We start from the raw sequence: 23,502 nt of genomic DNA, 5'->3' as shown, positions 1-23,502 counted from the left end.
GGCCCTGGGGACCCTCACAGTGGATCCCACCTTCCTATCCTCCCCTCCCCACTAAGCTGAACCAACCACCGTCATTGCCAGAACACACCGGCCTTGGCCCCCTGCACGCCTGTGCTGTGCCCTCCTCCTCTCCTCTGCCTCAACTCTCCTATTCATCCCATAGAACCCAGCTCAAATGCCCCCACTGCTGGGAAGCCTCGCGCTCCCGCCCAATCCCCAAGCTGAGGGAGCCCTTTTCCATTGCGCCCCTGGGCACAGAAGCGTCCCCTGCTGGGTGCTTGTGGTGACTTCTCACCTCCTGTGCGCCAAACTCTCCAGCCCAGGGAGGGAGGGACGGAGGGAGGGGCGAGGGGGAGGAGGGAGGGGCGAGGGGGAGGAGGGAGGGGCGAGGGGAGGAGGGAGTGGGAGGAGGGAGGGGCGAGGGGGGTAGTGAACGGGGAGGGGGCGGCGCCCGCGGCCTGACTCACCACCGGGAAGGGCGTGAAGAGCGGCTGCGCGGTGGGCGCGGGGAAGAGCGGCGCGGGCGGAGGGTACAGGGCGGAGGCGGAGGGCGCGGGCGGGAAGAGCACGGGCTGCGGGAAGGGCGGCGGGTAGAGCAGGTGCGCGGCCTTGGGGTCGGGCGGCGCGTAGGGCGGGGGCTCGCCCACGAAGCCGATGTTGGGGACCCCGCCGGCCGCCGCCTTGGGCGCCTGCCTGGCCTCGCCCGCAGCCTGGGCCTGGTCCTGGGCAGGGGGCGTCGCCGAGGCCTCGGCCGGGGGATCACCGGGGGTGCCCTCCAGCGCGGGGACGCTGCCTCCATCCGCGGCCGCTTCCTCGCTGGGCCCTCCGTCCTCCTCCAGGAGCTGCGGGCGGCGAGGGAGCTGCGGGAGCTCGGGGCGCGCAGCGCTCCCGGCGTCCTCGGGGCTGCCGCCCCCTTTCGCGTCCGCTCCTGGGAAGAAATGGCAGGGGTGGTGAGCCCCCAAGAGGCTGCCGGGCCAGGTGGGAGTCCTCCCCCCAAACGCCAGAACACAGCGCCTCCAAGGAGAAAGTCACAATGACCGTGCCGATCCTGACCCCTGGTGAACCCCGCACTCAGGCTTCTCCAAGCTGGGCCCTTGAATCTTTCCCCAAAGTGCAACAGTAGGACAAGAAAACCAAGGCTCAGAGAGGTGAAGTGCCTTCCTGGTGATCACACAGCCAGCACATATGGCCGGCTGGGGTGGAAGGCAGGCCTTGCCCACACTTGCCAGCCCCTGGCTCCAGATTGCCCCTGCTGGGAGGTGGCTCCGCCCCCACGGTCCTGCTGCCGCAGCCGATTAAACCAGGGAAGAAGCTTCAGCACAGGGCAGCCCCCTCATAGGCTGTGCTGAGACACCATCCAATGGGGGCTGGTCTGAGGAGATCAGCTGAGCCAATCAGGTTCTCGGCTCTGGAGTTGTCGGACCCCGGCCAAGCGAGTGACTTCAAAGAGCCAGGAGGTCTCTAAGGGCCAAGTGCCTACTGAGGCAGAGAAGGAACAGAAACAGGAACGGGGTGGGGGAGGGGCAGGGAGCAGCCAGGAGCAGTGGGCAGAGAGCAGCTCACCCAGCAGCTTGGAGGGCGCTCAGAGACCCTCAGCTGCCCAGCTGCCTTCCCTCCCTGGTCCTGGCCTCCAGCATCCATACCATAGACTCTGGAGGCACCCCAGCTGGTCCCAGCAAGTACTGAAGGTCCCCCTGCACCTCCTGAGAGCAGTTCTGACCAGCTGAGCACCTCTAGGCCTCAGGTAGGTCCTGGAGGAACAGCCTGGAAGGGTCCTGGGGCAGACCCCGTGGACCTGGGTGGGCATTCAAGGACCCACAGCAGTGACAGGCAGCCCAGAGCCCAGGGCCCAGGGTGTGGCTTTGGAGGTTCATTTCCTGAGTGTCTTGAAGGGTTACAGAAGGCAGAGAATTAAGTAAACCAGACATGACAGTGACAGCGCTGGTGAGGGTGGAGGAGCCTTGCTGAAATCCCCCTCCCATCCCTCCCCTCACCTCCACCTCCCATACAGCTGGTGGGTGGAGTCAGGCCAGGGATCCTTAGGGAAGGGATCCCCAATGGCAGGGAGTACTGAGCCCCTGAGAGCTCCCCACCCACTTCCTCCAGCAGCCAGGGTCTCACTCAGGGCATTTCCTACACACGCATCTGGTGTTCATGCCTCCACACCTCTACCCATGCTGTTCCCTCTATTTCTCTACCTCTTGAATCTGGACTTGGCCATGTGACTTGCTTTGGCCAATTAATAAACATCTTGCACACAGAGGCTTTAAAAACCTACATCTCTCCACATTACCAGGGGCGGGTGAGGGATGAGGAGTTCGTGTTTAATGGGGACAGAGTTTCAGTTTGCGATGATGAAAACATTCTGGAGGTGGAGGGTGGTGATGGTTGCGCAACAGCATGAACGTACTTAATGCCCCTGAGCTGTACACTTATAAATGGTTAAAATGGTAAATCTTACATATATTTTACCGGTTTTTTAAAGCCTCTCTCTCCTGCTGATCACTACTAAAAACGCTAGACAAAACACAGAAGAAACTACCCAAAGACCCTGAAAAGTGAACAAAAGCAAGCAGATTGTGGAGTGCAGTCAGAACGCAGAAGTGACCATAAAGGGGGTGAATTTCCCATTTTTTTCCTCTCATTTCCCTTGAAGCTCAAAGCTCCAGTCACAGAGCCACGTGATAGAGCACCAGAATGAGCAGCTAAAACTCCACTGGAAACTCTGTCATTCTAGCCAGAGGAACCAGGAAAGGGCCCCTGCAGAATGGAAATAGTGGGGAAATCCTAGAGAGGAAGTAGCTTCAGAGGGGGATCCCCTAGTTTTGTATGTGAACTGGGGTGACCAACGTATATCAGCTTGCCCAAGACTTCCCCGGGTTTACTACTGAAAATCTCGCATCCAGGCAAACCCCTTAGTCCCAGGTAAACTGGAACGGTTAGTCATCTTAGAATGGGTCCACACAAGTCTTAGACTCACCCCCAAGCTGCATGTGAAGGGGACAGACTTAGACCAGCATAAGAAAGACTTTAAAAACTGGACCACTAAAAAAGCCAGAAAACGATTAACAAAATGGCAATAAGTGCATACCTATCAATTACTTTAAATGTAAATGGACTAAATTCTCCAAAAGACATAGAGTGGCTGAATGGATAAAAAGACAAGATCCATCTCTATGCTGTCTACGGAAGATTCACTTCATATGTAAGCACACACACAGACTGAAAATGAAGGAATAGAAAAACATATTCAATGCAAAAGGAAACCAAAAAGCCCGGGGTAGCTCTACTTATGTAACAAAAAGAGACTATAAAACAAAGACTGTAAAAAGAGACAAAGAAGAGCATTACAAAATGATAAAGGGGTCAAATCCAACAAGAAGATATAACATTAGTAAATATTTATGCAACCAACATAGGAGCACCTAAACATAAGAACAAATAATAACAGACCTAAAGAAAGAAATCGACAGCAATACAATAATAGTGGACTTTAATACCCACCTTACATCAATGGAAAAATCATCCAAACAAAAAAGAAAAAATCAATAAGGAAACAGCGACCTTAAAGGACATGTTAGACCAGATAAACTCAACAGATATATACAGAATATTCTATTCAAAAGAAACAATACACATTCTCATCAAGTGCACATGGAACATTCTCCAGGATAAATAATGGTAGGCCACAAAGTAAGCTTTATAAATTTAAGAAGATTGAAATCATATCAAGCATCTTTGCCAACCACAAATGTATGAAACCAGAAATCAATTACAAAAAGAAAACTGGAAAATTCACAAATACGGAGATTAAACAACATGCTACTGAACAACCAATGCGTCAAAGAAGAAATCAAAAGTGAAATTTAAAAAAATACCTTCAGGGACTTCCCTGGTGGCGCAGTGGTTAGGAGTCCATCTGCCAATGTAGGGGACATGGGTTCAATCCCTGGTCTGGGAGGATCCCACATTCCACGGAGCATCTGGGCCCATGCGCCACAACTACTGAGCCCACACGCCACAACTGCTGAAGCCTGCGTGCTTAGAGCCCATGCTCTGCAACAAGAGAAGCCACAAGAGAGAGCCCAGGCACAGCAACGAAGAGTAGCCCCCACTCGCCGCAACTAGAGAAGGCCTGTGCACAGCAACAAAGACCCAGTGCAGCCAAAAAATAAATAAATAAATAAATACCTTCAGACAAATGAAAATGGATAGAACATACCAAAACTTATGCAATGCATCAAAAGCAGTTCTAGGAGGAAAGTTCATAACAATAAATACCTATACAACATCAGAAATCTCAAAAAAACACTCTATACCTCAAGGAACTAGAAAAAATGAAGCCCAAAAGCTAGCAGAAGTTAGGAAATAACAAAGATCAGAGTGGAGATAAATAAAATAGAGATTAAAAAGACAATAGAAAATATTAAAGAAACTAAGAGCTGGTTCTTTGAAAAGATAAACAAAATGGACAAATCTTTAGCTAGACTAAGAAAAAAAGAGAAGATTCAAATAAATAACATAAAAAATGAAAGAGGACACGATACCACCAATACCACAGAAATACAAAGGCTCATAAGAGACTGCTATGAAAAATTACATGCCAACAAATTTGCCAACCTAGGAGACATAAATTCCTAGACACATACTATCTGCCAACACTGAATCATAAGAAAGAATATCTGAACAGACTGATTACTAGGAGACTGAATCAGTAATCAAAAACTTCACAGCAAACAGAAATCCAGGACCAGATGGCTACCAAACATTCAAAGAATTAATACCAATCCTCAAACTCTACCAAAAATGTAGAAGAGGCAGAAACACTTCCAAACACATTTTATGAAGCCAGCATTACCTTGATATCAAAACCATAAAAGGATGCCACAAGAAAAGAAAATTACAGACCAATATCCCTGATAAACATAGACGTAAAAATCCTCAACAAAAAATATTAGCAAACAAAACTCGACAATACATTAAAAGAGTCATACATCATTATCAAATAGAATTTATTACAGAGATGCAAGGATGATTCAACATCTGCAAAAAAATCAATGTGGTATACCACATAAACAAAATGAAGAACAAACATCATATGATCATCTCAATAGATGTTGATAAAGCGTTTGACAATTCAATATCTATATATGATAAAAACACTCAACAAAGTGGGTATAGAGGAAATGTACCTCAACATAATAATAAAGGTCACGTATGATAAGCTCACAGTCAATATCATATCAATGGTAAAAAAAAAAACTGAAAAGCTTTTGCTTTAAGATCAGGAACAAGACAAGGGTGCTCACTCTCACCACTTTTATTCAACAGAGTATTGGAAGTCCTAGCCACAGCAATCAGACAAGAAAAAGAAATAGAAGGAATCCAAATTGCAAAAGAAGAAGTAAAACTGTCACTATTTTAGATGACATATTATATACAGAAAACCCTAAAAACTCCACCAAAAAACCTTTAGAATTAATAAATGAATTCAGTAAAGTTGCAGAATATGAATTCAATATACAAAACTCTGTTGCATTTCTATACACTAATAGCAAACTACAAGAGAAATTAAGAAAATAATCCCATTATCAAATAGAATAAAATACCTATCAAATAGAATACTTAGGAATAAATTTAACCAAGCAGATGAAAGATCTGTACACTGAAAACAATAAGCCCTCAGTGAAAGAAATTGAAGAAGACAAATAAAAGATAGTCTGTGCTCATGGATTGGAAGAATTAATGTTGTTAAAATATCCATACTACCCAAAGCAATCTATAGGTTCAATGCAACTCCTATCAAAATTCCAGCGGCATTTCTCACAGAAATAGGAGAAACAATCCTAAAATTTGTATGGAACCACAAAAGACCTCAAATAGCCAAGGCAATCTTGAGAAAGAAGAACAAAGCTGGAGGCATCATGATCCCCAATTTCAAACTATATTACAAAGCTACACTAATCAAAACAGTGTGGTATTGGCATAAAAACAGACACACAGATGAATGTCAAAGAAGAAAAAGCTCAGAAGTAAACCAACATATATATCATGAATTAATTTATGACAAAGGAGCCAAGAATACACAATGGGGAAAGGACAGTCTCTTCAATAAATAGTGTTGGGAAAATTGGACAGCCACATGCAAAAGAATGAAACTGGACCACTATCTTACACCATACCCCCAAATTAACTCAAAATGGTTTAAAGACTTGAGTGTAAGACCTGAAACCATAAAACTCCCAAAAGAAAACATAGGCAGTAAGCTTCTTGACATCAGTCTTGACAATGATTTTTTTAGATTTGAAGCCAAAAGCAAAGGCAACAAAAGCAAAAACACACAAGTTGGGATTACATCAAACTAAAAAGTTTCTGCACAGCAAAGGAAACCATCAGCAAAATGAATTGGCAACCTACTGAATGGGAGAAAATATTTGCAAATCATATATTTGATAACGAGTTGATATCCAAAGTATATAAAAAACTCATAAAACTCAATAGCAAAAAATAAACCCACAATTAAAAATTGGGCAGAGGGGTCTTCCCTGGTGGTCCAGCGGTTTAAGACTCCATGCTCCCAATGCAGGGGGCTCAGGTTTGATCCGTGGTCAGGGAACTAGATCCCACAAGCATGCTGCAACTAAGAGCCTGCATGCTGCGAATAAGATCCTGTGTGCCACAACTAAGACCTAGCGCAGCCAAATAAATAAATAAATTTTTTTATAAAAAACTGGACAGAGGATCTGAGCAGACATTTTTCCAAAGACATAAGGGGGGCCAACAGGTACATGAAGAGATGCTCAATCAGGGAAATGCAAATCAAAACCGCAATGAGATATCACTCCACACCTGTTAGAATGGCTATCATCAAAAATAAATAACAAGTGTTGGTGAGGAGGTGGAAAAAATGGAACCCTTGTGCACTGTTGGTGGGAACATAAACTGGCGCCACCACTATGGAAAACAGTATGGAGATTCCTGAAAAAATTAAAAATAGAACTACTATATGATCCAGCAATTCCACTTCTGGGTATTTATCTGAAGGAAACGAAAACACTAACTCAAAAAGCTATATGCGGGCTTCCCTGGTGGCGCAGTGGTTGAGAATCTGCCTGCCAATGCAGGGGACACGGGTTCGAGCCCTGGTCTGGGAAGATCCCACATGCCGCGGAACAACTAGGCCCGTGAGCCACAATTTACTGAGCCTGCACGTCTGGAGCCTGTGCTCCGCAACAAGAGAGGCCGCGATAGTGAGAGGCCCGCGCACCGCGATGAAGAGTGGCCCCCGCTCGCCCCAACTACAGAAGGCCCTCGCACAGAGACGAAGACCCCACACAGCCATAAATAAATAAATAAATAAACCCAAAAGTTAAAACAAAACAAAACAAAAAAACAAAAAAACTAGCACGGCACATATTTAAAAAAAAAAAAAAAAAAAAAGCTATATGCACCCACACGTTCATTGCAGCATTATTTTCAATAGCTAAGACGTGGAAACAACCTAAGTGTCCACCAATGGATGAACAGATAAAGAAAATGGTATATATCTAGACACACACACAATAGAATATTATTCAGCAGAATGAAATCTTGCTATTTGCAACAACAGGGATGGACCTTGAGAGCATTACGCTAAGTGAAATAGGTCAGACAGAGAAAGATAAATACTGCATGATCTCACTTACATGTGAAATATGAAAAAAAAATTAAAAAATAAAAAACCTGAGTTCATGGATATAGAGAACAGATTGGTGGTTGCCTGAAATGGGGATGGAGGTGGGCAAAATGAGTGAAGGGCGTCAAAAGGTACAAACTCAGTTTATAAAATAAATAAGTCCTGGGGATGTAGTGTACAGCATGGTGACTATAGTTAATAATACTGTATTGTTGGGACTTCACTGGTGACGCGGTGGATAAGAATTCGCCTGCCAATGCAGGGGACACAGGTTCGATCCCTGGTCCAGGAAGATCCCACATGCCATGGAGCAACTAAGCCCGTGTGCCACAACTACTGAGCCTGCACTCTAGAGCCCACGAGCCACAACTACTGAGCCTGTGTGCCACAACTACTGAAGCCCACGCGCCTAGAGCCCGTGCTCCACAACAAAGAGAGGCCACAGCAATGTCTCAGCCCGCACACTGCAATGAAGAGTAGCCCCCGCTCGCCGCAACTAGAGAAAGCCTGCACACAGCAACAAAGACCCAACGCAGCCAAAAAACAAAACAAAAAACCTTAAAAAAAAATACTGTATTGCATATTTGAAAGTAGCTAGAAGAGTGGTTCTTGAAAGTTCTCATCACAAGAAAACAATTTTTCTAACTATTATGGTGATAGATATTAACTGGACTTATTGTGGTGATCATTACACAATATATACAAATATCAAATCATTACATTGTATACCTGATATTAATGTAATGTTATGGCAATTGTACCTCAATAAAAAAACAGAAAACTGGACCAAGATTGGAAAGGCTACTCATAGAAGGTGAAACAACTAGTGATCTGAAACAACCCAGGTTGATTGCCTACTAAAACAAAACATATCAAGACTTTCCAGGGAATTATAACAGGACTGAGAATCTACACAACATAATATTCGCAATGTACAGGACACAATCCTAAAATCATTCACCATACAAAGAACTAGGAAAATGTGACCAGTCCTCAAGGGAAAAGACAATCAACATATGTCCACCTGGAGATGACCTAGACGTTGGAATTATCAGAAAAAGCAGCTGTTATAACTAGGCTCCATGAGGAAAGATAAACACACTTGAGAAAAGCTCTCAATAAAGAATTATAAAGTTTGATGGGAAAAAAACACATAATATCTGAATTTTTTTTTTTTTAATTCACTGATTGGTCTCAATATCAAAATGGAGGTGACAGGGAAAAAAAAGTCAGTGAACTTGAAGAAGCACCAATCCAACAAACAGATTAAGGGGGGAAAAAAAAAAAAAAGAATAGCGCCTCAGGGACATGTGTGGTAACACAAGAGGGTCTTCACTCTGTGTGCCAGTCAAGTCCCAGGACAGATTTTAGGAAAAATATATCTGAAGTAATAATGGCTGCTAGCTTCCTAAATGTGGTGAAAGACAAATTCATAAAACTCAGAAAATCCAGAACAGGCACTCTGTGGGAGCAAACCACCCAGATACATCATCATAAAACTTCTCAAAACCAAAGATAACAACAAAGCCTTGAAAACAGGCAGAGAAAAATGACACGTTATATACAGGGGAACAACAATTTGAATTTCCATAGAGGCGACCGAGGTCAGAAGACAGTGGATCAACCCAGAAATCGATATCTAAAGGAAATGTCCTTCAGGGACTTCCCTGGTGGTCCAGTGGTTAAGACTCAGTGCTTCCAGAGCAGGGGCGGGCGGGTTTGATCCCTGGTTGGGGAATTAAGGTACCACATGCCACGAGGCCAAAAAAAATAAAATAAAATAAAACATAAAGGAAATGTCCTTCAGGAATAAAGGCATGTATTCATTTTCTATTGCTGTATAACAAATTATCATAAATATAGTGGCTTACAACACCCATCCACCTCACATCCATTATAATGATTACAATCAAAAATATAATAAAACCCAGAGGCTAGGATATGGAGAAATCAGAGCCCTTGTGCACTGTTAGTGGGAATGTAAAACAGTGCAGCCATATGGCAATTCCACAAAAAATTAAAAATAGAATTTCCAGGGAATTCTCTGGCAGTCCAGTGGTTAGGACTCGGCCCTTTCACTGCCGTGGCCTGAGTTCAATCCCTGGTCGGGAAACTAAGATCCCACAAGCCTCACGGTGCGGCTAAATAAATAAATAAATGTTTTAAATAAATAAATAAATAAAAATAGAATTTCCACATGATCCAATAATTCCACTTCTGGGTATATACCCAGAAGAACTGAAAGCAGGAGCTTTAAGAGATATTTATACACCCATGTTCACAGCAGCACCATTCACAAAAACTAAAAGGTGGAAGCAACCCAAGAGTCTACCAACAGATGAATGGATAAGCAAAGTGTGGTCTGTCCATACAACGGAATATTATTCACCCTTTAAAAGGAAGGAAATTCTGACAACAAGGAGGAAACTTAAGGACATTACTCTAAGTGAAATAAGCCAGTGACAAAAAGGCAAATATTGTATGATTCCACTGTCTGAGGTCCTTAGAGTGGTCAAACTCAGAGACAGAAAGGGGAATGGTGGTTACCAGGAGCTGGGATAGCGGGGGGAATGGAGACATTATTTAATGGGTACAGAGTTTCAGCTTGGAAAGATGAAAGAAGTTATGGAGATGGATGGTGGTGATGGTTACACAACAATGTAAATGCATTTAGTACCACTGAACTGTACACTTAAAAATTGTTAAGATGATAAATTTTATGTTATGTGTATTTTACAACAATTTTTTTTAATGGGGAAAAATTACCAAAATGCTCATGTACTAACTCACAGTTCTGTAGGTCAGGAAGTCCAGGCTGACTCAACTCAGGGTCTTACCAGGCCAACATCAAGGTGTCAGTTGGAATGGGCTCTTACCTGGAGCTCTAAGGAAGAATCTATATGCAAGTTCATTCAGGTTGTTGGCAAATTCCAGTTCTGTGGGTCTGAGGTTCTCTGCTCCCAGAGGCTGCTCACCGTCCTTCCCATGTGACTATTTTGATCTTTAAAGCCAGGGATGCACATCAGATCCCTCTCATGCTTCAAAATTCCCTGTCTTCCCTTCTACTACCACGTAGAGAGATATTTCTGCTTTTAAAGGGCTCACCTGATTAGGTCAGGCCCACCCAGAAAAACTCTCTGTATTTTAAGATCAACTGACTTGAGACTTTAATTCCATCTGTAAAATCCCTTCACAGCAGTACCTATACTAGTGTTTTATTGAATAACTAGGGAAGGGAAACCTGGGTGTCATCTTTAGAGCTCTGCCTACCACAAGTAAAATAAAGTCATTCTCAGATGAAAGAAAACTAAGAGAATTCCTTGCCAGAGACCTTCTGTTAACAGAAAGGCTAAAAGAAGTTCTTTGGGCTGAAAAGAAATAATACCAGAGGTAAACTTGAAACTTCAGAAATAAAGGAAGAACCACAGATGTATAATTATTGGGGTGAAAATAAAAGATAATTTTTTTCCTCTTAAATCCTCTAATATATGACGGTTGAAGGCCAAAATTATAACATTTTATGATGAGTTTGCAATGTGTACAGATGTATTACACATGAAAACTATAACACTTATTAAGCTTATAAATGGATGGGCATGAGGGTAAAGAGACCTCTAAGGTTCTACATTTTACTGGAAGTGATACAATACTAACTCTAAGTAGACTATGAAAAGTTAGGTATGTATTTTAACCCCTAGAGCAACCACTAAAAAAATAACATGAAGCTATGCAGCCAAAACACCAAGAGATAAAATGGAATACTAAAAAATATTTAAATAATACCCAAAAAAGGTAGGGAGTGGGGCACAGCACGGGAGTGGAAGAGGAACAAAACAGAGGCAAAGAGAAAACAGTAATAAAATTATATACTTAAATGCAACCATATCAATAATTACTTTAAATGCTGATGGTCTAAACTTTCCAGTTAAAATGCAGAGATTGACATAATGAATAAAAACCAAGACTTACAAGCAACCTACAATAGATAAACTTTAAATATAAAGACACAGAGAGCTGAAAGTAAATGGGTGGAAAAAGATATGCCAAATAAACAGTAAGCAAAAAAGGCTGGAGTGGCTCCTTTAATATCAGCTAAAATAGGCAAAGCCCGGGCGCCTAGCACCCATGCTCCGCAGCAAGAGAAGCCACCACAATGAGAAGCCCGCGCACCACAACGAAGAGTAGCCCCCGCTCGCCGCAACTAGAGAAAGCCCACGCGCAGCAACAAAGACCCAACTCAGCCAAAAAAGAAAAAAAAAAGTCAATGTTAAAGAAGATGTGGTGTATATATATGTGTGTGTGTGTGTATATATATGTATATACGTATATATATGTATGTATGTGTAATACACACATACACACACAATGGAATACTACTCAGCCACAAAAAAAAAAAGACAGACAGAATGAAATAATGCCATTTGCTGCAACATGTATGGACCTAGAGATGATCATACTAAGTGAAGTAAGTCAGACAGAGAAAGACAAACATCAGATGGTATTTCTTATATGCAGAATCTAAAATATTATACAAAGGAACTTATTTACAAAATAGAAACAGACACATACACAGAAAACAAACTTATGGTTACCAAAGGGGAAAGGGGGGAGGGAGGGATAAATAAGGAGTTTGGGATTAGCAGATACAAACTATAATACTATATATAAAAGAGATAAACAACAAGATCCTACTGTACAGCACAGAGAACTATATTCAATATCTTGTAATAACCTATAATTGAAAAGAATCTGAAAAAGGGTATATATATATATATATATATATATATATATATATATCTCTCACTTTGCTGTACACTTGAAACTAACACAACACTGTAATTTAACTATACTTCAATTTTTTTTTAATGGCTTAAAAAAATTTAAAAACCGGGAATTCCCCAGTCCAATGGTTAGGACTCCATGCTTTCACTGCCGAGGGCGTGGGTTGGATCCCTCGTTGAGGAACTAAGATCCCACAATCTGCACAGCCAAAAATGTTTTGAGAAAGTACAAATTTCCAGTTATAAGATAAAATTATAATTATAAAAATATTTCCAGTTATAAGATGGGTACTAGGGATGTAATGTACAACATGATAAATTAACACTGCTGAATGTTAAGTATGAAAGTTATTAAGAGAGAGGATCCTAGGAGTTCTCATCACAAGGAAAAAAATATCTGGGGAGTTCCCTGCCAAGGACACGGATTTGATCCCTGGTTGGGAAACTAAGATCCCGTAAGCTGCACAGCGCGGCCAAAAAAAATAAAGGTTTAAAAAAATAAACAAAAAACTCTTTAAAGGATGAAAGAGCATTTTAGGTAGGAAGGATCTGGGGCTGACCACGTAATTCTCGATTCCAAGCAGGTGAAAAAATATGTTATATATGATGGTGTGAGGAATGGAGGGATTAGTGGGGAAGACTTTTTTTACCTTAAAATTCTTCTTAAAATGGACATGTGAGAATAGAGTAAATGTTCTCAGTGATTGTAACTATTTGAAGATTTCCAGAAGGTATAATTCTAACCTTTCAAATATGACGTAGATTATCGAAGTTCAGTAAGAATTAGCATAAAATATTAGCATTATCGTAATACTAAGAGGATGAAACACAGGACAGAGTATAATAAATTCATATAATCCTTTTGAAATAACTGTAAAGAAGTTGAGGAAAGTTTTCTGTCTAAACAAAGTTTTCTAGCTGTTGTAAAGCACTAAATTCATTTTAAAAATATTAATTATGCATGCTTATTAAAACAAATGCTTGGCTTTTAAAAAAATAAATAAAAAGGACATTCTTTAAAAAAACAAAACAAAACAAAATTGGAGGACTTTACCTGATTTCAGGATTTACTATAAATCTACAATAAACGAGACAGTTCATATTAATGAAATGATAGACACATATATCAATGTAGCATTAAAATAGTAGAGCATCAAAACAGACGCACATATCTATTTGGTCATTTGATTTTTGCCAAAGGTTCTAAGGCAATTCAATGGGGAAAGGAAAGTCTTTTTAATAATTGGTGTAAGAGCAACTGGCTATCTTTGTGGGAAAAAAGTGAATATTGACTCTTTCCTCACAACACAGAAATTAACTAAAATACATCATAAACCCAAATGTAACACCTAAAACTATAAAACTTCTGGAAAAAATATAGGAGAATATCTTTGTGACCTTAGACTAGATAAATACTATGCATGACACCAAAAGCATGATCCATAAGAGAAAAAAATGCATATATTGGACTTCAAAATAAACAATTTTCTTCAAAAGACATCACTAAGAAATACAAAGTCACATCACAGAGTGGGAGAAAATATAACACATATATCAGACAAAGGAGTTGTATCAACACTGTATAAAGAACTCTTAAACTCAATAATAAGTCAAATATCCCAATAAGAAAGTGGACGAAATATTTGTCTACTTCACCAAAGTAGACACTCAAATGGCCAATAAGCACATAAAAAGATGCTCCATGTCTTTAGTCATCAGAAATGCCATCAAAATTAGAAATGCCAATTAAAACGAGATATCACTACACATCCATTAGAATGGCTAAAATTAAAAACAAAACCAACCAACCTAACCTTAGCAAGCTTTGGTAAGTATGTAAAACAATGGAAGCAGGAAACAAACACTGCAAGTAGGAAAATAAAATAGTAAACCACTTTGGGAAACAGTTTGACAATTTCTTAAGAAGTTAAACATACATATACCATAAGATTCAGCTATTCCACTCCTAGGTGTTTACTCAAGGGAAATAAAAATATATAGCCACACAAATGTGTATAGAAACTCTGTTTGCAGTAGACCCAGACTGGAAACAACCCAAAAAGTCCACAACCAGATGAATGGATAAAGCAATTGTGCTGTATCCATACACTGGAATACGTCTGCAGAGGCAGCTCTATGATCCCTGCCTCCTGACATGTAATTCTCTCCCCTTGAGTGTCCCGGACTGCATGACTTTTTTACTGCGTGACTTTTCTTTTTTTGGCCATGTTGCTTAGCTTGTGGGATCTCAGTTCCCTGACAAGGGATCGAACCCGCACCCTCGGCAGTGAGAGCACAGAGTCCTAACACTGGACCCCCAGGGAACTCCCTGCATGACTTCTAATGAAGAGACTATGGCAGCAGGTATGGGGTCACTTCTGAGATTAGGTGCTTTTTTAAAAAATATTTTAGTTATTTATTCGTGAATTTATTTATTTTGGCTTTGCCGGGTCTCAGTTGCCGCATGCTGGATCTAGTTCCCCAACCAGGGATCGAACCCAGGCCCCTTGCGTCGGGAGTGTGGAGGCTTACCCACTGCACCACCAGGGAAGTCCCAAGATTGGGTTTTAAAAAGATCATGGCTTCTTGTCAATTACTCTCTCTTTGTCTCCAGCAACTCCAGGAGGAAGTGAACCACGGCGGGAGGGGCCCACGTGACACAACAGGACACTGAGGCCCTAGCCAACAACCCAGGAGGCACCGAAACCTGCCAACAACCAGGTGAGTGCGTTTGCAGGCAGCCCTTCAGCCTCTGCTGAGTCTTGAGGTGACTGCATCCCGGCTGATGACTTGGCTACAACTTCAGGAGAAACTCAAGCCACAGGCACCCAGCCCAGCCACACCAGGCTGTGCAGTAATAAATGGGGGCTGTTTAAAACCTAAGTGTTGCGGGTACAGCTCTTCCTCAACTCACGATGGAGTCACCTCCTGAGAAACCCATCAAAAGTTGAAAATATCGGGCTTTCCTCGTGGCACAGTGGTTAAGAATCCGCCTGCCAATGCAGGGGACACGGGTTCAAGCCCTGGTCCGGGAAGATCCCAATGCCGCGGAGCAACTAAGCCCGTGCACCACAACTACTGAGCCCTCGTGCCACACCTAATGAAGCCCAGACGCCTAGAGCCCGTGCTCCGCAACAAGAGAAGCCACCGCAATGAGAAGCCCGCGCACCACAACGGAGAGTAGCCCCCGCTCGCCACAACTAGAGAAAGCCTGCACGCAGCAACAAAGACCCAACGCAGCCAAAAAAAATAAATGATAATAACTTTTTTTTTAAAGTTGAAAATATCGTAAGTCAAAATAGCGTTTAGTACACCTGACCTCTGGAACATCGTAGCTTAGCCCAGCCTACCTTAAACGTGCTCAGAACACTTACATTAGCCTATAGTTGGGCAAAACCATCTACCACAAAGCCTATTTGATACTAAAGTGTTGAGTATCTCATGTCATTTGTTGAACACTGCACTGAAAATGGAAAATAGAATGACTGAATGGGTACAGCATGTATCAGGTGTTTACCCCCGTGATCCCGTGGCTGACCGGCATCGTGCCACTGCATGTCACCAGGGCAGGAAAAATCAAAATTCAAAACAGAAAATATGGTTTCTACCGAATGCACATCACCTTCGCACCATTGTAAAGTCGAAAAATCAGAAGTTGAACCATCGTAAGTTGGGGACCATCTATAATTTGTTCAACAGTCACAACTACTCAGCAGTGAAAAGGAGTGAACTGTGGATACGCACAGCAGCCCACGTGGAGGCATCGCTAAATCATTAGGACTGAGGAAAGGCAGCCAGTCAAAAGGGTCCAGGCTATATGACCTCACGGATATAAAATCCTAGAATATGCCTTCTTGGAGGAACAGGAAGCCATTCCATAGTTGCAGGGAGGGATTACCAAGGGCACAAGGAAGCTTTTGGGGGTGATCAAGATTCTTATTCTGATGTAGTGATAGCTTGACAGATACGTAATACATCAAAACTGATCAAAGCGTACATTTTAAATTGTACCCCAAGTAAAGTTAAAACATTCTTTAAAGAAAAAATGTTTTAAAACACTTGCACGCTAGGGCTTGCTCTCTCCCACTTCTGGGAATCCTTCTGTCACTGCCGTGAGGGAGCCCACTGGATCAGCTCCAAGGAGGAGAATGGGGGCTCCCAGCCAATGGCTTACCAACCCCTAGACCACCCAGCCCCAGTGAGCTGGCCCCGACCTGCAAAATCATGAGAAATAATAAATGTCTGTTGTTTTAGGCCACTCGGTCTGGGGTTGGTTTGTTCCGCAACAAAAGCCAACTGATAATTGACGCAGAAAGTTTCCTTTGGGAGCATTGGAAGGGAGGAGAGGAGGCAAAGGCGGAATAAAGGGAGACACAGCAGTAGCCAGAGCCAGAGGGCTATGGACAAGAGGACGGACCTGGGCAGTACGGAGGCGGTGCACCGGGCCTGGCAGCACCCGGGGGGAGGAGGGGAAGGGAGCTGACAAGAGCAACAGGGCAGATCAGATCTCTCCTCTCCCTGCTCAGTGCCCAGGGCAGAGCTGGCCTGGTGGATACGGGATGAGGTTCTTTTTTTTTTTTTTTTTTTTGGCCATGCCACGCAGCATGCGGGATCTTAGTTCCCCGACCAGGGATTGAACCCGGGGCCCCAGCAGTGAAAGCACCAAGTCCTAACCACTGGACCACCAGGGAAGTCCCTGGGCTGAGGTTCTGGGTCATGATCAGGAGCTGGAGCTCAGGGGCCAGACCGCCCGGGCTGCTTCCTTTCCCTGTGCCTCCTCAGTCTCCTCATCCTTAAAATGGGGACACCACCACTTCTCGGGGTTATTGTGGGGATGAAATGAGTGTATGCATGTACGGTGCTTGGGCGCTCCACTAACCCTGGCTACCGTTATCTGAGGTTAGGAAGCGGCTGGGAGATGAGAAACTGGAAGGGTGTTCCGGCCAGTTTGGGGAATCGGTAACAAGTGGGGGAAATCAAAGCCAATGAGGAATGAGATCACACGTAACGTCAGCAAGGTTTGTGACTTCTGAGTTTGATCCAGAGAGCTGGGCTCTTCCAAGAGGACCTCCGTGGGGGTCTTCAGGGTTGCTGATCTATTGGAGGGTGGGTGTGGCCTAAATGTCCCTGCGGGAGACACCAGGGCAGCTCCCAACCTCACCGACCCAGCCAAGGGCTGGAGTTTTCAAATAAGGCAACAAGAACAAAAGGAACATTGTGGGGAAAATGAGAAGTTGTGTTTGCTGTCTACGCTAGAGGGCCTTCCTCTAAGCCCAGAGGCCACTTGCTGACCTACTTATGAAGCTCTCAGCCAAAATCCACCACCCTTGGTACACAAAGCCCCCAAACGACCCTCTGAATATGCAGCTAGGCAGAGGGACCCAGCCGCCAGCCATTCAATCCCACACGTTTCCACTGGGCAACTCCTGTGGACTAGTGTTTTAGGCTCAGAAATACAATTCTGCATGGACCGAGAGATGATCATACTAAGTGAAGTCAGTCAGACAGAGAAAGACGAGTATCATATGATATCACTTATAGGTGGAATCTAAAAAACTGATACAAATGAACTTATTTACAAGACAGTAACAGATGCACAGACATAGAAAACAAACTTATGGTTACCGAAAGGGATGGGGGATAAATTAGGAGCTTGGGATTAACAGCTACAAACTACTATATATAAAATAGATAAACAACAAGGACCTACTGTAGAGCACAGGGAACTATATTCGATATCTTATAATAACCTATAATGGAAAAGAATCTGAAAAAGAATATATACATAACTGAATCACTTTGCTGTACACCTGAAACTAACACAACACTGGATATCAACTATACTTCAAATCAACTATACTTAAAAAAAAAAAAAAAAGAATCCTCTACACAAACCCCACAGAAATACCATGATTTCAGCAGGGTCAGGTGCCTGTGGGGCTGCTAAGTGGATGAAGCTTTGCCGCTAAGATGTCCAAGTGAATAGCAGTGATAGTGCTTGGAACTGCAGCTACCATTTTTAAGCATCTATCAGGTGCCAGGCCCTGAGGAACAGACATGACATCTGCATTAACCCTGAGCCAGCTGTGCCACCCCGTGAACGCTGGCTCTGCGACCTTAGAGACAAATTCTCCATGTCTCCCTTTCCTCATCTGTAAATGAGGATAATAATAGTAACGATCATTTAAAAATAATAACAGGGACTTCCCTGGTGGCGCAGTGGTTAAGAATCCCCCTGCCAATGCAGGGGGCAAGGGTTCGAGCCCTGGTCCGGGAAGCTCCCACAAGCCGCGGAGCAACTAAGCCCGTGAGCCACAACTACTGAGCCTGTGCTCTAGAGCCCGCGAGCCATAACTACTGAAGCCTGCGCACCTAGAGCCCGTGCTCCGCAGCAAGAGAAGCCACCGCAGTGAGAAGCCCGTGCACCGCAACGAAGAGTAGCCCCCGCTCTAGCGAGAGCCCGCGGGCAGCAACAAAGACCCAAGGCAGCCAAAAATAAATTAATTAATTAAAATAAAATAATAAAAATAATAACAGTGGACACAAGCTCAGGCTCTGTTCTGAGAGCTTCCTTACAGTAGCTCAGGTCAGCCTCAGGTGTGTCTTATTATCCCGTTTCACAGGTGAGAGAACTGAGGCTCCCAGTAGGTAACCTGAGCCTAGGAGGCGCTCCCTCGGTTGCTGGCACGGGAGTGCCCCGGGGAGACGCCGATCCCCTGCCCCAGTTATCATAACAAAAACCGCAGCTACCCGGGCCGCCTGGGTAAATACCTGGCCCGATGACGCGGAGATAGGGCTGCAGAATAAATAAATTTGCTGGCGGGGCTGCCCGGCCGTGGCCTCGGGTTCTCGGGTTCTCGACACCCGAGCCTCGGCGGGACATTCCAGCCGGAAAGGGGGGCCGGGAGTTTGGTGGGAGGTGCTCGAGGGCCCGGGGTGCGGGCGGCAGATGAAGTCAGGCGGGGCCGGTCCCCATTCGCAGCAGCAGCCCCTCGGGAGCCCCTTGAAGAAGAAATCTAGGTGCGCCCGCCCCAGGTTCGCGGGGGCGGTGGGTCAGGCGGACTCCGCACCGCCTGCGGCTCCGGGTCCCGCCGCCGTCACCACGACCCCCTGCCCGGCCAGCCTGGGACCCCCGAGGGCAAGGCCGGGGTCTCGGTTCACCGCCCCCCGCCCCGCCCAGGGCTGGCTGCGCCGCGGGCCGCCGGAGTTGCCGGGCTGAGCCTCCCCGCGCCCCGCACCCCGTCTGCCCAGCTACCTAGCACGCCCCCCGCCCCCGCCCCGCCTCTCGGTCCCCGAGTCAGTCTGCGGGGTCTCCTGCCATCTCTTCCCGGCTCTCTCTCCCTCCCTGGCCCTGTCTCTGCCCCCCTTGCCAGGGTGGCCCCCTTCCCCGCTCCAAGGACTGCAGCCTAGCCCGTTCACCACCTTTGCCCGGTGAACAGTCATTAGAGGAAGGACGGGGTGTGGGGGAGGGAGGGGAACGTGCCCCCCACATCGCCACTGCCGGGCTCCTGCTGCCCGCCCGGGGGCTGCGCCGAGGGCTGCCCCTCCCCGGCGGAGGGGGCTGCGGCCAAGGTGCCCGAACTCCCCGCAGCGGCCTCCGGGCCCCTCAGTTCCGGGTGCGAGGGAGAGGCGTCCCAGGGCAGACCAGCCTCGGGGCCCGGGGCGGGGTCGCCCTCGCCTTCCCCGGGAGCCGGGACCCCCGGGAGCGCGCACCGGGCCCGCCGCCCTTACCTGCGTCCATGGCGAGACCAGCTGGGCTGCACGCCTCCCGCGCCCGGCGCCTCCCGCCGTCGCCGTCGGGCCCGGCTCCGCTTTCACGGGCGGCTCGGGTTTCCTGGTGCCGGCAGCGCGGCCGGTTAATCATTGACCGCCTGGATTGCCCGCGGCTGTGTCAACAGGCGGCTCCACGCGCGCCCCGGCGCTGGGGCCCGAACCTGCGGGCGCCCGCCAGCCTGGCCGCCTCGGCAGGACCCGCGCCCGGCGGCCCCCCGGGGAGGAAGCCGAGTTGGAGGCGGGTGGGAGGAGGGGAGCAGCCCAGGCCCAACTGGGAAAGGGCAAGGGGAGACTGGGGCAAGCCGGAGAGCACGGCTGGATGGATCTGTGGCCAGAAAAGGCCTTGGGGATCCGAGTTGCCGAATCCTTCCTTTTATTTTGCCCAGCAAGAGAAGCCAGAAATACAGATTGTCATATGAAATCTCCTGGGTTTTAAAACAATGTGTGTGTGAGACTTCTAGTCCCTGAAACTTACCAGACTGGAGAACTCAAAGCAGGTCTCACTCCAAACACCGAGAAATGCTAGACTACGCAGGCAAGCCAGACGGCAATTTAAATTCATGGCTGAGCTCCCAAGATAGTAAGGGAGATCCCCAGGGACCAAGGAAGAGCGGACACCGACACAGCCTGGAGGGGATGGAGGCGGGTGCTGTCTGTGCACTGTGGTGGGTTAGTGGTCTCTTAAGCTGGTCTCGGCTTAAGTTTTGCACCCAGATGTGCAGGAGATGAAACCTTGGGTCTGCGAAGCAGGGAGTTGGGATGAAGACCGATGAACACAAAATAAAATCTGCCCATGGCTCACAGAGGAGACAAGGAAGCCAGTCTGACCCAGACTAGGTTCTGGATGAGGAAACAAAGTCTCCCTAGGAGTTGTAACCACAGGCCTATTCCTCACATGGGTCTGGGTTTCAAGTTCAGCCCGTTGTTGTGGTCCAGAAACCCCGACTTTAAAAAATTGACATTAAAAAGAAAATAGTGGCTCCAGGAAAGAGCGCTGGGATTTCTCCCAAGCAAAACTACTCTGGTGGGACAACCCCCATCCAAGATGACAAGATTCCCACAGAAGAAGCGCCCCTGAAGATAAGTGCACAACCCCCAAAGGCAAAACGCACAGGCAAACAACCCACCATGAGAGAGTCTCCAGACACGAAAGCAGGACTTGATTCTGGGGCAATCAGGATCCAGCTGGGAAAGCAGAAACCACCTGGAGTATTTAAAAGAAACAGGGGACATTTAATGCAGGGAGCTGGCTTTGGTGATGACGGAAGAGGCAAAAGCTAACCCGGAGAGGGTGAAACAACCCAGAGCTTAGCCCAAGGAGGAGGAGGTTACACACCACGGGCAGCAGGGTGGAAGGGGTCCACCCTGGGTGGGTGCAGGCAACAAGGGGGTGCATTGTTTGAAGACAATAATAAAACTGGCTAAAAGCTGCTCTGCTTTTAATAACCGTGGGACAGTAATTCTAAACAATGTCAGTGACAAAATACTCCTCCCTGAAAAGAATATTTTGTTGGTCTCAGTTCTAAAACAATTGCTGTGGTGTTCATTTTCTGTGCTCACAGGAAGCCAACAGTCAGGATAGACCAACAGACGTATAGAAATATCAGGGTTTCCTCAATGAATGTACCCAGGCAAACAAACCTCACCCACACACTCAGAACTTCTAACCATCTTTCGAGTCCCCTGCTCTAAAATATCAACAGGGACCGGGTTCATCCACCTTAGATGGGAAGAAAGAATCTCATTGAAAGAGACAAAAATAAACAAATGGGAAAAGTAACCATGAGGAAACAGAGGTGGTGCAGGTATTTTGAAGCTCTGATGTTGTATATTCCTTCCAAGAATCCATAAATTCAATCACAGGAGAGAAAAACCTCAGACAAACCACACCTGGGGGGGGTGGGCTCTGCAAAACATCTTGATGTCTTTACCTTTCACGGTTAGAATTTTCATTTGGTTCTTTTAAAATCTGCATGTTTTTCATAATGTCTTTTCTGTGGTGATGCACTCTATTCCATGTGCTTTCTCTTCAAATGGTTTTTAAAACTTTTTCTTGGAAAATAATTTCAAGCTCAGAGACAAGTTGCAAGAATGGGACAAATGAGCCAACAATGCCTTTTCCAGCACATTTTTTTGCCAGGACAGAATCCAGTCAAGGATTATGTGTTGCATTTAGTTGCCATGTTTTCAAACACTTTTATAGACTTGGTTTTAAATCCTTTTCAAATCACTGTAGTTTCTTAGATGCGATTCGGCCCATTTGCCACACCTGCTGACTGCTGCACAGTAGGGGGGTTTCCTCGTGGCCTTCAGCAGCATCATGATTTCATGGTCGGCAGGAGTTGACTTCTAAAGGCACCCTGTGTGTACCGCACGCGTGCCCTGGTGTATGAGGCAGGTAGCTTCTATGGTGGCTTCTAAGGAAGTCACTGGCTGTGGACCATCTTTTATTTCTCCACTTGAGGTTTCTGCACCATGTAGGTGGCCCACGTGCTGTCAGGCCCAGCGTTCCACTTTCTGGGAGAGGACTCTACTCAGAGCCATTGGGGTAGCAGTTTGCTTCAGTTTCACACAAGCACAGACCCTTTCAGGCTCCCGCGGAATGCAGAGGGCCAGTTCCAGAACCCTGCTGCTGTGCGTGGGGCTGTGGCTTTGACTCCCACCCCCCCACGGCACAATCTGCTCCTGGCTCCTTTATGGGCACTCGGCAACGAGGACCTTCTTCTCTCAAGGGCCTGGATACCGTATTTACATTTCTTGTCTTGGAACGGGACGATGATGTACTCCTCCGTGTCTGGAGCTTGTATCTGTGCAAACACACCAGCTCAGCTATCTTGACTGGAGGTCCATTTGCAGCCGCAAGCCTTGGGCGAGCCATGTAATCTCTCTGCTCCTCAATTTCCCCATCAGGAAAATGGGTTTGTTAAAATAAAAAACAAACGAAGACCAGCCTTGAAAGTTGCCTGAGCAGACAAAACCAATTTTGTAACCAAGCAGGACCCTACAGGGCCTTCCCAAAGAAGACCCCCCCCCCCTCCACCCTAACCCCGCCATGTCCTCCACCTGCGTCTTGGCTGTAGAAAAACGTTAGCTTCCTAGGCCTTCCCCAAGTTCCAAAGAGCAAATTTAATCAGAGAAGTGAGAAAATGCAGAAAGGAAAACAGTCAAGCAGAACAAAATAATAGTTTAGCTATTAAACAAAGTCAAGGACCTTTAGTTCCTCCTCAAGGGCTACAGTTAATATTCTGAGCCACGTCCTTTGAGCTGTTTTGC

General features: G+C 45.7%; 1 protein-coding gene across 6 annotated transcripts in view; it reads right to left on the bottom strand.

Annotated features, from left to right (window-relative positions):
• The window catches only part of PRRT1B (proline rich transmembrane protein 1B), a 42,256-nt gene extending 18,896 nt beyond the window's left edge, over nucleotides 1–23,360 (bottom strand). Inside the window, exons 1-6 of one of the 6 annotated variants that reach the window (XM_082400810.1) lie at nucleotides 23,293–23,360; nucleotides 22,161–23,192; nucleotides 21,357–21,433; nucleotides 20,705–20,856; nucleotides 20,188–20,290; nucleotides 468–928 (exon numbers count right to left, since the gene is read on the bottom strand). In XM_082400810.1, coding sequence (XP_082256936.1) covers nucleotides 468–928; nucleotides 20,188–20,290; nucleotides 20,705–20,856; nucleotides 21,357–21,433; nucleotides 22,161–22,213 — 846 coding nt within the window. In that variant the 5' untranslated portion in view covers nucleotides 22,214–23,192; nucleotides 23,293–23,360. Of the gene's footprint in view, nucleotides 1–467; nucleotides 929–19,227; nucleotides 19,459–20,187; nucleotides 20,328–20,704; nucleotides 20,857–21,356; nucleotides 21,434–22,160; nucleotides 23,262–23,292 lie in introns of those variants that run through there. The other 5 variants (XM_082400814.1, XM_082400809.1, XM_082400811.1 and 2 more) reach the window with 5 other exon arrangements.
• Between the last annotated feature and the right edge of the window lie 142 nt (nucleotides 23,361–23,502).

This window comes from Balaenoptera borealis (assembly GCF_965194805.1).
Source record: "Balaenoptera borealis genome assembly, chromosome: 8".
In the NCBI taxonomy this organism is placed as follows: domain Eukaryota; kingdom Metazoa; phylum Chordata; class Mammalia; order Artiodactyla; family Balaenopteridae; genus Balaenoptera; species Balaenoptera borealis.
The sequence above is the reverse complement of the archived record's forward strand: the minus strand, read 5'-3'. Positions and strand labels throughout refer to the sequence as shown.